The following is a 15,536-nucleotide window of genomic DNA, read 5'->3' as shown; positions in this document are numbered from 1 at the left end:
CAGAGCAGTAGTTCAGAGCCAGCCTGCCAAGATGCTCTGCTCTCACTATCACCACCCTCATCAGAACAAAGACACAGAGCAGGGGACTGGGGGCAGGACAGCATCGTCCTGCCAGCCCTGGGAACATTTTTTCACACTGCTCCTCCACCTTATCCTGTGCTGGTGGGTCTCAGAAAGATACCCAAACAGGGATCATGTCTGGGGCTTTGGCTGAGTGCAATAGGTCAGGTTTCTGCTTTCTTCTGTGCCTCCTTTCTTCCATGCTGAGGAGCTGGAGAGAGCCAGACCATCCTCAGGAGCACAACAAGGGGCAGCCAGGCTTTGGGGCAGGATCTGGGGAAAACCCTTCCTTTTCCAGAGGGTCCAGGGCAGCCCCAGCACTGTTCTGTGCACCCCAGCTGCATTCCAGGCCAGATCTCCACCAGCTCACTGCATGAGCCCAGCTGGAGCCTGGAGAAGGCATTTCCCCCGTGCAGCTCCCAGGCTCTGGAGAGAAGCTCAGCGTCTCCCTCTAACGATGTGCACACACCTGCAGTGCTCTGCTCTTTGGGCTTCTGGCCCCTCATCACCCCACAGCTCCCACTGTCCCACCAGGACACAAACAAACCCCATCAGGGCAAGATGGGCTTTTTCCTGGCTTCTTTTTCCTTGTCTTTAAACTCAGTAAATTCTCCCAGCTCTGTTGCTCGCGAGTCTCCGGTGAGGTGAGAAGAGCAAATTTTGCTGCATATTAGAAAAAGTCAGTATGGAATGAGGAGGAAATTCTAATTCCTGTGTTCTGGGTTACACACAGCAAAGCCCTGGAGCTGCTTCCCTGCAGACAGAGCTGAGGGTCACAGACCCCTGACCCACAGGCAGAGAGGGAAGATGTTCAGCCTTGCATGGAGGGATTTAGGGCTGTAGACATCTCCTGGGAATCCCCAGGAAGGACTGGAAGGACCAAACTCACAGGGCAGGTTCAGGTATGGGAAGAGTCAGAAGAGCAGTGAGTTAAAATAATAGTCTCTAATTTATTACCAGCAGAGAAGCAGGCAGGAGGATGCCCAGCCAGGGAGCACCGTGACCTGCCTCCACATCCCAGTGCCCCAGGGGGTTTGGGGCTGCTGTTTTTGGACCCCCATGACCCACAGCCCTACCCTCATCACTTGAGGTGGAATGTGGGGAGGTGACAACATCCACCCTGGCCCAAAATCCTGATTTACACATGGATTTTCCATATCTACCCACAAGGGCAATCTGTAGCTCTGTATGGGAGAGTTTGGGAGATGGGGACCTGACAGCAAACACTTTGACTGTAATGATGGTGAAGGTCATCAGGAAGGTGCCTGGCTTTGGTGGCACCATCACCAGCCCTTGGCAGGAGGTCAGGACAGGAACCTGCCAATGCCTGGATAAGCACAGCTCTGAGAGCTGGTGGGACCATGGAGCAGAGCAGGACCAGGATGGGAGCTGGGGCACCCAGTGTTCCCCCAGCCCCACAACCACCCAGCAGCACCCCAGCCTGCTGCCCCCAGCCCTGCATGGGCTCTCCCTCTGCCTGCTGATGAAGGATGAGCTCTTGGCACAGCTTCCTCCCAGCCGTGGCACCCTCCTGGTGCATCCAGCCTGCTTTCACTTGCAGATTTTCCAGCTCTGATGACTCAGCTCCCTTTTTAACTCACCAAGTGGAGCTGGGTGCTGGGGTCTTGGCCCCGCTGTGAATTTTTTGGCTGGTTGTATCATCTTATTTGCTACCGATAACGTCACCTCCCCGGCCGCTGGAAGGCAGCCCAGTGTGATGAGGAAACCAAAGCTCCCTAAATAAGCTCCAAGGCATGGACACGATTTGCTGGGTGCTGGGATGTTGCCCAAGTGCATAATGCTTCAGTGTCCTGCACATGGCTCCGAGCTGTCCCCGGAATCACTGCATTCCCTTTCTCCACAGTGCTGAGCCCTGCCTTTTGCCATCTCCTTTTTTCCATCTCTTTCCCTGTGAACCGTCAGGCTCAGGTGGATGGAAGTTCATCATCTGTCCCAGCAGCTGGTTTGCTGATTTTCCTCCAGCCAAGAGCCATGTCTGCTGGAAGAAACCTTCCACCCCTGCACAGGAATGTGTTCCTTTAAAAGAAAGAGAAGGAAGAAGCAGGAGAGGAGCCCTGGAGTGTCTGGGAAGCTGTCTCTTCTTATTCCAAGCGTGTGGCTCAGGTCTCGTATCGGCGATGCACAGCCCATCCCAGCGGAGCTCGGTTCACAGTGTTGGTGCAATCTGCCAAACAGACGGATCAGCTAGGAGACATTTCCAAAAGAAGCTGGAACAAGGTGGGAGAGGAAGGAATAAACAGCCTGCAGGGTGGCACGTCACAGCTCACCCGCCACCATCCCCAGAGAATCTCTTCCCTTCCATGCAGAGGGCCACTGACGGATTTTGGGCTGCGTGTGGCAGCCTGGCCCTGAGCGTCCCAACTCCCCCTGTGCTCCCCGAGTGGCCCCACAACCCATCCCTGTGCCACAGCCAGCTCTGGGCTACCCTATAGGCCCTACCTTGGCTGAGCAGCTGCAGGTTCCGCACCTCCTCGCGCACCTGGAGCTGCAGGACCTGCTGCAGGAGCTCCTGGCGCTGCGCCTCCAGCGCGATCCCCATGCGCTGCAGCTTCTCCCCGTTCAGCCGCAGCAGCGCCCGGCCTGCAAACACCGAGTGGCTCAGTGCCCCACCAGCCCAAAGAGGGGGGGATGATCCCAGGAAAGGGCAGCACAAAGGAGAACCCATCAGCATGGAGGACTGAGGAGGGAGTGCTCTCTCACTGCCTGCATAGTGCGCGGAGGGACAGGATGGAGGGGAAGGACTGGCAGGGGATAGGGTTAAACTGGATGTTGGGAAATTCATCCCTGTGAGGGTGGTGAGGCCCTGGCACAGGTTACCCAGAGAAGCTGTGGTTGCCCCATCCCTGGAGGTGTCCAAGACCAGGCTGGAGAAGGCTTAGAGAAACCTGTTCTAGCAGAAGGTGTCCCTGCCCATGGCAAGGGTGGGGAACGAGATGAGCTTTCAGGTCCCTTCCGTTCTGGTTTGTGACCTCCCTTTCAGAGAGCGCCGGGTGGCAGCTCGTGTCCCCAGCCTCTGCCAGGTATCAGCAGCACAATCCTGTAACCCATCCCCGCAGGCAGCAGCTTTTTATTCTCTGCTCCACCTCCCAGATGAGGAGATGTTTTCTGAACACAGGGTTCCCACACAGGGCTGCTGGTCCTGGGGCAATGAATAGGGGTGCCCATCACAATGCATTAGTGCTCCAGTCCCCACCAAGCCACTTCCCTCCAGTCTGGGGCCATTACAGGAGGGATTTTAAACCAGCTTTTGTCCTTGCTTTACAGCATACACTCACTAATTCTGCCTTTGTTGCCTGAGCAAGGGCTGGCTGAGCTTTTGCATTAGGATTTCTCATCTCCCCCAGGCAGCTCCTGCCCTCACTTCCCTGCCACCGTCCCCTGGCCCTGGCAGAGCTCAGTCTGGCCTTGCACATATTGAAGTTGGGCTGGAATGATGCTCTTACACAGAGGTCAAAGCCACTGTCCCCAGGGAGCAAAGGGGAGGGAGCAGATCCTAGAGGTGAGTCTGCTTGATTGGGAGTTGGATTTGGACCTCGACAAAGACCTTTGAAACTTGGACTCCAACTGGGCAGAGATTTTTCTCTTCTGCAAAAATGTTTCAGTATTTAAAAAATTTAATAATACTATTATTGTATTAACTAGGTGATGAGAAGACTCTTCCCTGTCTTATAAACCAATTTAATAAAGAATCTCCAGCCTGTCCTGGAGCTCACCCTGGTGGCAGATGCCTCCTGCCCAGCCTGGGTCAGTGTCACTGTGTCCCCTGCTCTCACCCTGGCTGCATCTCATGGGGAGAGGGGACAGAAATGGGGGGCATGTCCATCTTCTGAACCCTCAATGTCCAAACAGCCATTCCCAGGAGCACATGGTCTAGAGGGCACTCTGTACCTGTGATGGCGTGGTGGGAGAACGCCTCGACGTAGATGAGATAATTGTGTGGACAGTGCTTCTTCAGCCATTTGCACACATCCTGCTGGGTCCACAGCACCACTGGCTTGACCAGGCTGCCCAGCGTGGGGCTGGTGTGGTAGATGCCATAGTGGTCACAGCCACGGACCTGAGGGAGTGGGAGGGGACAGGGTTAGTGGGACTCAGTCCTGGGAGGAGGAAAACAGAAATCAGTGCATGGGGATGGGGGAGATGCTGGCTGGCTGCATAGGATTGTGGTGACACTGGAGGGCTTTGGCTCCACACCCTCTGGAGTCTCTGGGCTCACCCTGAAACCAGAGGAACCAGTAAGGGAGGCACAGAGAGTGGGGATGGGAGGTCAAGTTGATTGTCCTGCCATATATAGACCCAACACCTTAAACTTCCCAGGCCTCCTGCTGCAGGACCCAACTCCCCTCCCCTACATATCACCCAGCCCAGCAGAACATTGCACAGGCTCAGGAGATGTCCTGGGGTCCTCAGGGTCCCCATCTCACCAGGCAGAGATGGGCATTTGCTGGAAGCTCTCAGTGGGGATGAAGCCAGTGAGATCCTGGAGGAGAGTAGGAACTGGTGCAAAGACATCCCCACCAGATGTTGGTGCTGGTGCAAACTCATCCCCACCAGAATTCCCCAGGAAAGCAGCCAGCAGCCAGCCTGTGCCCTGGAGTAGGAAGGACTCTCCCTTTCTCTCCCTCTCAACCCCCTCAACCCTCAGCTGACTGGTCACAACAAGGTCCTGCAGCCTTGCAGGTGTCCAAGGCCACCTCTGAATCCTACAGCTGTTCCTGGGGTGCTGCTGTGCTCAGAGACACCCAGGATAAAGCAGGGCCACAGTCCCCAGCACCCCAGTGTGCCCTGGCCACCTCCAGCACCTGCTGAGCTGTGCCAAGCACAGTACCAAGCTATGCCCACAGGGAGAGGGGGCTTCTCTGGCAGCATCCCTCCACCCCACCTTCCCTCCCTCCAGCTGTCTGCTGCACTGGCCAGTCTCATTCTGAGCCACCCAGTCTCACCCTGAGCCACTTGGCAGCTCCATTTTCTCCCCCCCATCACAGCTACTCTGGCCTCACAAGGTTGTTGCAGCCTGGACTTATACACAGCAAATCACATATCTTGAGCTGTGGCTGCACGGGGAGCAAGCCTGCTTCTCCTAGGGCATCTTCCAGGCTGGCTGGGAAATGGGGCTGGAGGATGCAGGAAGTTCCCTTTCTCTGCTTTTAGCACCCAGGAGAGATTGGTGAGCTCTCCACTGCTGCTGATGCTGAGACTCCATCCTTGAGCAGCACCAGCAAACATTGCTGCTCCAAAGCATTCACTTGTGCCCAAGATGCTGGGACTGTCCTGGGCTGGATCACAGCAAATTGGGGTGGAAAAGGCATCCCTGCTTCCCACAACAGAAGGGAATTGGACTGCCAGGGCTCACCCATGGCCCAGGCACGGCGGGGACAGGGCAGGAATAGCAGCTGATGCACGGGAAAGGTCGGCAGCGTGTGGCCCACGGTGTGCCAACACCGACCTCTGCCTGTGAACGCTGGCTAATTAAGCACGTCTAATAGAGGAGCGGGATAATTAGTGTAAGAGGGACTCCAGACATCCCGCAGTCACTGAAACTACTGGCACATTCCTGAGGGATGCTGCAGAGGAGGCAGTGGAGGGCAGCTGGGCTGGATGTGCTCCCTGCCCCGTGCCAGGCGTTGCCACGGAGCATGGCCAGCCTGCTGGGGCTGCTGCCTGTGCCCAGGGGAGCCTTTGAGCTTGGAAAGGAACTGCTCCTCAAGCAGAGCTCGTTGGGAACATCCAAGCAAGAGGGAAGAAGGCAAAGTTGGGAGGCTGTGCGTTAATAAGCGAGGAGTCCGTCTCCAAATGATGGAAAATCCAATAGACAATACCCAGGATTCAGTTTCTGAACCAGACCCTCACCTTTGGGGGACAACCCGGCTCCAGCAGACACATCCCTGCCTGCGGGAGCAGCCCCAGCCCACGCCGGCTGCGGCTCCTTCACACTCGGCTGAGCGCGCCCGAGTGTGCCGTGGGGACGAGGAGGAGGAGGAGGAGGAGGAGGCGGCGATTTGCTCTGCATTCACTAACGAGCGATGATGAGAAGCGGAGGGGCTGGGGGGAATAACAACCATCTTCCCGCGGGCTTCCCACAGCTATTATCCAACTAACCCTCCGAGGCACGGGGGAAGAGGGGACAAACAAGCGGCAATTTCCCTGGGCACGCACACGGCTGCACGCACATCGCTCATCACACCCCGCCTGCACCGGGGACCGTCCCAGCATCCCCAAAGCCCGCGCTGCCTGCTCGGCGTGCATCCCCCCTCCCCATGGAGGGTCCCCAAGTGAGCCCGGAGGGGCAGGGGAGGTGTAAAGGGATCGTGGGTTTGTTTTCCAGCCGGCTGAGCCGCGCTGTCTCTCTGATGAACTCTCAGCCGTGAATATCGAGCGCCGGTGTGGAGGAGAGCAGGCAGGAAGGCTGGGAGGCTGCTCTGGCAGGAAGGCAGGAGTGGCTGGGGGAACCGGGGGCACTGCAAGGAGCAACTTGTATCTCCTCCCTTCGCTCTGGCATTTTTCTTTGCTTATGGCAAATTAAGAGCCTTTCATTAAATCCTCCTGGGCAGCACATAGAGGTGGAGGAGGGAGAACCATGAAAAGCCGCAGCTGGCAGCTGGAGGGTGGCTGGTGTGTCCCCATTCAGGAGCCACCTGGAGGTGATGGGACAGTGCCACCAGCACATGGGACATTGTCTGCCCTGGAGCTGCTGCTCCTGAGAGCATCACGACCATACCCATCCCTGCGGGGTCCCTGCTCCCTTCTGAAGCCAAACCAGACAGGAGGCCCTGTGATACAAAAGCATCTCCATGCTGGCAGCTCGATTTGGATTTGGATTTCCCCTCTTTTCTTTCCAGCATTCACAGTCTGGATGTGCCACTCTGAACCTGATTCCCAGGGTGTTAAGGAGGGGCTGGGAAGCAGCAGGAGCCACCTGCAGGGATGATATTCCTTCCTGGGTCTGTGCAGCAGTGAAGGGAGGGAAATCTTTGGCTCACAGCCTCCATAGTACGATAAAATCAAATTGTCATAGTACAACAAAATCCTTAGTACAATAAAATAAAATTGTCAAATTTCAGGAAGACGATGGTCCAAACCTGGCTAAGAGACACACGCAAGTGATTTTAAGGCATTATAAGGATTTTGGTCCTGGCATACTTAATGCAAAATGGTTTTAAGTCCCATCTGCAGGTGGGAGGGCAGGTGATGCACAGAGGGGAGGTGACACAGAGAGCTCACCCCAGCACAGCACGAGGCCTGGTGAAAACACATGATGATGTTTACATGTCACTATAACTAAACACCCAGCAATCACGAGGACTTCCAGCAAAGCACCATCTGAAGGCCTGATCCTGCAGGGACAGGGGATACTCCTGCACGGGGTCTGGCACACACTGTATTCCCTGGGCACACCCGGGGTGTGTGTGGGTACCTGCAGGGGTCTGGCACACACCGTGTTCCCTGGGCACACCCGGGGTGTGTGTGGGTACCTGCAGGGGTCTGGCAGACACAAGGAGCTGTGTTCCCTGGGCACACCCGGGGTGTGTGTGGGTACCTGCGAGCCCTCGGTGCCCGGCTGCCGCAGGAGTTTGACGGTGCGCCCGGGGCCGTCGGGGCGCTGGCTGCGGCCGTCGTGCCAGGTGAGGCTGCTGCCCGCGGCGCGCTGCAGGCGGTAGCTCAGGTTCTCGGCCGACACCGTGTGCTCCAGGAGGCTGCGGCAGAAGCTGAAGTGAGCAGAGGCGGCAGCGGCGGCTGCAGAGGGAAGGGGGGTGAGAGATGGCCGTGGTGCCCGTCCATCCCACTCCGGGGCACCCAAAAGTGCCTTTTCTACCCTTTTTCTACTCGGGCTGTGGGCCCTTCTCTCCAAAAACTCCCCGTTCCTGCCTTCCTTCCCCATTGCCAAGAAGAAAATCCACCAGCCCAGGAACGCCAGCTGGCGCTGGGATCCAGCAGGCGCCCGACGAGATGTTTGCCCACACAAACCCCTCACGAGCGACGCTTGTTTTGACACCCGCCAGCCGAGCAGACACAGGACCTGCAGCTGATCCCCAACACGTGGTGAGAACCTCCTGCTTGTCACTGCCACCCTGCCGGGACAGGGACCAGGAGGAGGCCCAGGGCAGCTGCATCCCATGGCCCAGGCTGGCAGCAAACAGCCACCACCGAGGGAAGGGGAGCAGAGAATGCAGGCAGTTCCCCCAGCACAGGCCATGTGTACCTAGGGACAGCTACATGGCCAAACACACACCAGCCCTTCAATAACGACCACAAACAGACATTTACCCACAACAAGTGCTTTTTGTCCCTTATTCATAGAAACATAGGATATCCTGATTTGGACGGGACCCAGAAAGGTCATTAAAATCCAATTCCTTGTGTTTTAACAAGCTGGGGGTGTTGGGGTTACAATGAGGTTGCAAAGCTTTCCTTTGAGGGGGGCTGAAGGGCCCCAGCTGGCACAGGAGGAGGGTGAGTGGGTATTAGGGGCTCACGCTCTGGCTGCTCCGGATAAAAGCCAGACGGCTTGACATAAGCAGCTCTGATCTGCAGAGGCAAAGACTGGAGCATCCCCCAGCTCACCTGCTCCCACCACGGGGAGCCAGGCAAGTCATGAACCACCCCTAAGAGCAGAGCAGCACCCAAAGGAGACCCATTTCCAGGACAAACCACTCTGGGAGAGCAGAAGGGCTGGAGAAATCCTGATGCAGCTCATTTTCTTAATTAGCAGGTTTTACGAGGGAAGAGGTTTCAAAGAGCCCATTCAAGTACACCTTTGTGCAATAGGAGAACAACTGACCAAAAAAAAGTCAAAATAGAGCAAAAAAGGGTTGTCCCAGGATACCCAGACCACATCACACAGTGCTGTTTCTTAAACACACCCAGCAGGAAGCATTGCCATGGGGAAGCTGAGGCAGGGGACCTGTCTGATGGCTGGGGAAGTGATTTTAGAGAAAACAAGGTGGAGGGAGATCCATGGAGAGGCTCAGTGGGGAACAGAGGCAGGACTGGCAGGGGTGGTCTCTGTGCCTGTCCTGGGTGACTTCCAGCAGTCTCAGACACCCTGGGCCTGTCGGGTGAGGACCAGAGCGGGCTGTGCTCCCTCCAGCCAGGGATGTCTGAGGTGCCACTGTGCTGTCCCTGTCACCCTGAGCACTGCAGCTGTGCTGGGACACCTCTGAGCTGGAACCTGCCCATCCCACTGGGTGCTGTGGCAGATATAAACCTGGCAGGTCTGGAGGGGTTGCTGCCTGAATTGTGTCCTTCAGCTCTGCCAGGGCTTGCTACAGGGAGCGGAGGGAAGGAGGATCTGGCCATCAGCAGGACCCAAATCCATAGGGAGCCATGGAGCAGCTGCCTCCAGCAGCAGGACATGGGCATCTCTGCTCCTGCAGCAAACTCTGCTGGAGGCAACCCCAGGAGTGGGAGCAGATGGGAAAGAGGGGTGAAAGTGGGAAGGAAAAACGAACCAGGAAGAAAGGCAGCTCTGGGAGCTCTGGGGGCATGGCTGTGCATGGGAGCAGGCAGTGGCTGCCCTGCAGCCCAGAGGCCCTGGCTCCAGCAGCTCCTCCACAGTCTCAGTTTCCCCAGCCCAGCCCTTGCATCCCAACTTTCCAATCAACTGGCAGCGCCCGACATGGGACGGTAGGGATGGTGAGCAGGGCATGCGGGAGCGTTTTGGAGCAAGGAAAGGATGGGGACAGAGGAGCCCCGTGTCAGGACAGCCCTGGGCTGGCTCCATGCAGGGACGAGGGGGTGACATCCAGCACGGGCTCTCCTTTCCATGCCCTGCACAGGGAGCAGCCACAGCATCCCCAGGAGCAACCAGCCGCCCTCCATCCCCTCCGCCCCTCTCCGCCAAGCCTGCGGCTGTGCCCTCCGGCCAGGAACGCTCATGCAGCATCTCCCCCCAGGCCCGCCGGCCCCACAGCCCCCGGCCATGCCCTGAAGAGCCCTCACCTGGCTCGGGTGGTCCCTGCGAGCTGCGGATGGTGGAGACGCAGCAGAGGGATGGCCGGCCCTGCTGCATCTCGGCGGGAGGAGGGATGCGCGTGAGCGCTCGGCACCGCTGTCACGAGTGCGGCTCCATCCCTGCCTCCCCTCATACCTCGTCCACACCTGACTGATTCCCCCGAGCGCCTCCCTCCCGCTGCTCTGAGCCCCGGCTGCACGCTCAGCCCCGCTCCGGGCGGCCAGAGCCGCTCGCACACGGACAGGGGGTGAATGACACCGGCACCTCCTCCCCGCTGCCCCGGGGGCGTCTGAGCCGGGGGATGCTCGGTGCTTTCCTCTCCTGCTCCCGTCTAATCCCGCGGCAGGGCCAGCTGGCACTGGGGTGGGCAGGGAGCCTGGGGGGCCGCTGCAGGGGACACTGAGCCCCCCGCGCATCAAAGGGCACAAGCGAGCCATGGCACGAGTGTGGCAGCGCCGGAGCACCGCTGGCTTAGGGCGGCCGGGTGAAGGAGGAAAGAGAAGGAGCGTGGTGAGGAACAGCCTTAAGGAGAAGGGGCCATAGGGCTCGGTGTGTGCTGCACCTGCTCCTGACAGAGCTCTCATGGCCATGGTCGTGTTGGGGTCCCGGCAGAAGTGGGGGTCCCACAGAGCAGAGGCTGTGCTGGACCCTGACACGGGAATGCAGAACCTCCAGGCTGGCTGAGCCTGAGCTGGAGTGGGCAGGGGAGAGCTCAGCTCAGCTCCCCAAACAGCCACTGTGACCCCACTATTCCGAGTCCCTGCCAGCTGGTCTCGGCTCCCTGTGCCCCTCTGCCTGTCCCCGTGAGTGACACCCACTGCCTGCTCGCCGGGGGAATCGCTGCCGGCTTGTTTCCATGGCTCTTTGATCCATTTTGGGCACCTCTCCAGCCTGGCAGGAGGGGGAGGCCAGGTCCGGGTCACCGCAGGGGGACCGGCAGCGGTGGGACAGGGACAGCCGCTGCTCCCTCCCGTCCGCTCCCGTCCCCGGCGCTGCTCCCGCTGCCATTCCCTCCCAGACACTTTTATGGCTGGTGAAACGTGAGCGCCGGAGAGGCTCAGAGCAGCAGCAGCTGCTGGTGGGGACAGGGACGGGAATCCTCCCGGGGCTGGGCACCTCGGGGCAGGATGCGGCAGCATTCCCCGGCTAAAGCATTTCCGTGTGGGTGCCAGTTTCCCCGAAATGATCACCACCAGCAAACCGGCTGCCAGGGCACTTCCCGCCGGCGCTCCCTGCTCGCAGGTGACCAGGAGCTGCCCAGGGGACACGGTGGCACACAGCCGAGCTGCAGGAGGAGCGGGCAGGGGCACAGGGAGCCTGGGCAGGCAAAGACTCCTGCTCTGTCCTCTGCCACCACTTCTCACCGCGGCCTCAGGAGCATCCCCGTGTCTCTGATGCCATCGTGGCTGTCCCACAGACCTGCCCTCCAGATGGGGCCGTGCCTGCAGGCAGCTGCGGTGGGGGCAGCCAGGCCTCCCGGGTCAGACGGATTCCCGGGATTAAGGGGAGATGCTTGAGACAAGCCCCACAAGGAATGAAATCACTCTCTTGGCTTGCCTGGCTGCCTGTGTGTGATGACCCTTAAGGGTGGGTCCTCACACGGCATTTGGGAGGGAAAGAGATGTTTAGCACCGAATAAAATTAGGGATTTGTTTATAATTGGAGGTGGATTTGGGGAGCTGGTCATCTCTCTTGTGTTCCTGCAGGCAGGTGAAGGGTGGATGGGAGCAGAAGTCTCTGAGGACTCCCAGGACTCTCTGAGGACCTGGGGAATTTGCTCAATTCAGGGAGCAGCTTTGTGAAGAACTCATCCTGCTTTTAGTGGCATGAGCCATGAGCTCAGCTGGCATTGCCATTGCCCTGGTCCCCTCTGCCCCTTCCATGTGGCTTCACCCTGGTGCAGGAGCTGGTGGAGCCTCCAGGGATGATCTCCACTCATCCCATCTTTGAAGCTGTGCCTGTAGGATGGATCAGGTCCTGTCCTGAGCTATTCCCAAAGATCTGAGGAAGATGAAACCAGACCCAAAGAGGACTGACACCCCCTCCAGCCTCTCCAGCTTCCCCTGGAGTGTACTTGGCTCAGGCCCTGGGTGTGGTGAGTGTCACCCCAGCGCTTCCCTCTGCATTCTCGGCTTGCAGAGATGAGATAAGAGCCCCGGCCAGAGCTCAGGCTGGTGGCTGCCCACTGCTGGTGCCTCCCGAGGACAGAGGAAGGGAACAAAAGGCAAATGTCCTTTCTGTCCTCCCTGTGCAGCACGATGGGTGCCCTGGGCACACGCTGAGGGAATGGGCACAGTGTCTGGGGGGATGTCCATGCCTTTGGGATATCTGTGCTCCTGAGACTGCCCGGGGTACTGCCAAAAGGTCTCTGAGCACCCCATGAGGACTTGGGTTGGACAGTGTGAGAGTGTGGGGTGAGGGCAGTGAGCAGGACTCCAGGTTGCTGTGGGCAGGTTCTCCTGGCAGGTGTGGGAGCCCACAGGCACAGACACTGCCTGCAGTGCGCCCCCTTCCACCCTGACATGCTCTTCCCGGGGGTCCTGCCCTGCCCCGGCACCCCCAGGCCTGCCTGCCCTGTCCTCACACCTGCATCCCTTTGCTCTAGCCAAATTTTCCAGCCCGTTTCATTGGTACACCACAATCCCAAGGGTAGGGCAGGGGAACAGCCTCTCCCCGGAACGGGGCAGTAAAGGGGAATGTGGAGGGACTGACTCCCGGGATGGAGAGGACAGCGCTGGGGACGGAGGGCAGGCAGACCCCGGCGATGGAGGGGGCAGCACCGGGCTGGGATAAAGAACAGACCCCCGGCATGGAGGGGGCAGCACCGGGGGATGGAGGACGGACAGACCCCCACGATGGAGGGGACAGCACCGGGGGGAGATGGAGGGCGGCCCCTGGCATGGGGTGGCTCGCCAGGTCCGTGCCCGCCGCGTTGGCGGCTGAGGGAAGCGCGTCCCGCCGCGCACCTGAGCCCCCCCGCCCGCGCCCGGTACCTTCCATGTCCTTGGGCCGGCCGCAGCTCATCCTCCGGCAGCGGCGCCGCGCTCGGGCGGGGACGGAGCCCCGCGCCCCCCGCGCCGCCGGCGGCACCGGGCGCTCCCGCCCGCCCCGCCCCGCCCCGGTGTCCGCGCCGGGGGCGGCGCCGCCACCCGCCTCCCGCCACCCCCGGGGGCTCCGCCCGCCGCCGGCCCCGCGCTGCCGCCCGCCGCCAGCATCCCCGAGCATCGCCGAGCATCCCCGAGCATCCCCCGCTCCTGCAACCCCCCCAGCCCTGCCCCGGGCATCATCCCCCTGCCGCTCTCCAGCTGCCGGAACGGGTCCCTGGGGATAGCAGGGTGCAGAGGCACCATGGACAGGTTTTTGTCATGTTTGCAGTGGGTATAGAATGGAAAACACCTGCTTGTTCCTCCACCGCAAATATCTCTGGTGTCCCCGATCTCCAGCTCCCTGGATGGGGGAGGCAGAGGAAGGGGCTCACCCCGGGGTGCTGCATGAGTGGGTATCCCCAAACCTCACTGGGGCTTGGCACACCAGCGTGGAGCTAAATGGTGTCACCAGAACCTGTCACTATCCCCAGTGACAATCCCACAGGTATTTTTTAGGTGCCTGCATTCAGCTGTCACACCTGACCCAGCCAGGGAGCGTCACTGCCAGCCCCTGCAGCCACCGAGGGACAGGGGTCTGGCTGTGCACCCTGTGCTCATCCTGCCCCGGGCTGGGAGAGGGCTGGGGGCACCTCTGGCTGCCCAGAACAAGGACAAGCAGGTGCCTGGGCTGTGATACTCCACCTTCCCAAGGGCTCCCTGTCACAGAGCCACTGCAGCACAGAGCAGCATCCCCACCCTTGTTTGAAGAGGAAGAACACTCAGCTTAAACACATTGTGTGACACATGCCCACCTTCCCTGTGGGCTGGGAAGGTGCAGCAGGTGGCAGTGGCCTTGCACAGCCTGGGGTAGGGTTTGTGTGCCTGCTCATCAGCCTTGCACAGCTACACCATAAAATCCTCTTGGATCTGGGCTGTGCAGCTGTGTGTGTGAGAGCGGAGCGCTTTGCCAAAACTAAATTCAGCTCCCCAAATCAATAGGAGCTTTCCAAAATTTTGGATGCTCAATCAGGAGCTGCTCTGGATGAGGCTCAAGCCCCTGTCAAGGCTGGATGCTGGCTCAGCTCTGCGCTGGGAGCTGGCCAGGGCTGACACACTCAGCCAGCCAACCGTGCTGCCAGGCAGGGAGCAGGGACATCGAGTCACAAACCATGCGTGTAGTGGGGACATCAGGCCCCAAACCCTGCCTGTAGCCTGCAAAAATCCTTTGAGAATTCCTGGGAGGAGCTGGCATTCCTCCTCTGGCTTCAAGAGAGCGGGCAGGGCAGTGCTGCTTGTTGCAGGCAGATAAAGAAAGAACGTGTTCTCCATCACTTTGAATTTCCCATTTCTCCCTCAGCCTTTGTCTGCACACAGAGCTTTTGAGCCATGGCAGAAAATTTCCAAGAGAAATATGGTTAAAGAGGGGCCTTGGCAGGAAAAGGCTGATGTCGCTTGAGAAATGTGTGCAGATTATTAAAAATGTGCTGTTATTAAAAATAAGTGCTGTGCTGCTTCCAGCCTTTGCTTTCTGTGATTTTTCTGGTAGCAATTGCACTTCTCCAGTAAAGGGTTCACGTGTCCAGGGCATGGAATTTGTTTCCTCCTCATCTGCAAATGAGCCTGGTGCCAGCCCAGTATCCCAATGCCTGGGGATAGTGTGGTGGGGTGTGGGTGCCTGGGCAAGTTCAGATTGCTCATCCATCTGAAATTCCAAAGGATTTTCAGAGAAGCCTTGAGGCTGGGGAGGGTTGGTGGTGTGGTCCCCACACCTGCTCCATGCTCCAGCCATCCTTGGTTTTACAGCATCCAGCGTCACTCTTGGGCTCATTCAATCCCTCCCACCCTGAAGCATATTTTAAACAGCCCCAGCAACTTTGTCTTGGGTTTTGGTCTGATTTTTGGTCTTTTAATGCCTGGTTAAGGACTTTCCACATTCAAACAGGAGTTAAACAGCAGGAGTTAAAGATTTTTTTAGGGAAAGTCCTAAATCAAGACACAGCTTGGGACACTCACAGCGTGAACCAGGGCTCCTTTTCCCAAGGCAGTGATGGTGTGGGAAGGGGACAAGGTGGGGACAGTGGCTGCAGTAAGCTCTAGACCAACAGGCTTCCCCTGCACATGGATTTGGGTATGGAGAGCTCCAGTGCTCCCGTGGGTGCCACCCCTCCCCAGCCCCCGGCTCTGCAGAGGGGGTGAGGCTGGGATGATTCAGCACGTTCGTTTTTTCAGAGAATAAAGGAAGTAATTAAACATCAGCTTTCCTCCCGCCGCGCCCCGCGAGGATGAGAGGGAGGAGATGAAAAGCCTTCAGACGGAAGTTATTTGTCCAAGGAGAAAAGTGGCTAATTTCTCTGGTGCTTTGCTTGTCTGCTCGTTAATGAAAACCGCTCATCAGCAGGAAAAGGGAGCACCCAGCG

At 58.7% G+C, this 15,536-nt stretch overlaps 1 protein-coding gene across 4 annotated transcripts; it reads right to left on the bottom strand.

The window, feature by feature from the left end:
• Positions 1–1,001: 1,001 nt before the first annotated feature.
• SAMD10 (sterile alpha motif domain containing 10) lies at positions 1,002–13,109 on the bottom strand. 4 transcript variants are annotated; one of them, XM_058036124.1, is made up of 5 exons: positions 13,027–13,109; positions 7,619–7,815; positions 3,970–4,138; positions 2,521–2,661; positions 1,002–2,245 (listed from the first exon to the last, which is right to left on the bottom strand). In XM_058036124.1, the coding sequence occupies exons 1-5, from the start codon at positions 13,055–13,057 to the stop codon at positions 2,181–2,183; spliced, it is 603 nt and encodes a 200-aa protein (XP_057892107.1). In that variant the 5' UTR covers positions 13,058–13,109; the 3' UTR covers positions 1,002–2,180. The 4 variants fall into 4 exon arrangements, with proteins under 4 accessions (XP_057892107.1, XP_057892106.1, XP_057892105.1 ...); XM_058036123.1 differs by lacking the exon at positions 13,027–13,109 and adding an exon at positions 10,021–10,209; XM_058036122.1 differs by lacking the exon at positions 13,027–13,109 and having other exon boundaries at positions 1,002–2,288; positions 7,619–9,862.
• Between the last annotated feature and the right edge of the window lie 2,427 nt (positions 13,110–15,536).

The sequence above is a fragment of the Melospiza georgiana genome, chromosome 17, assembly GCF_028018845.1.
Source record: "Melospiza georgiana isolate bMelGeo1 chromosome 17, bMelGeo1.pri, whole genome shotgun sequence".
Lineage (NCBI taxonomy): Eukaryota > Metazoa > Chordata > Aves > Passeriformes > Passerellidae > Melospiza > Melospiza georgiana.
This window is presented reverse-complemented; position numbering and strand designations above follow the sequence as displayed.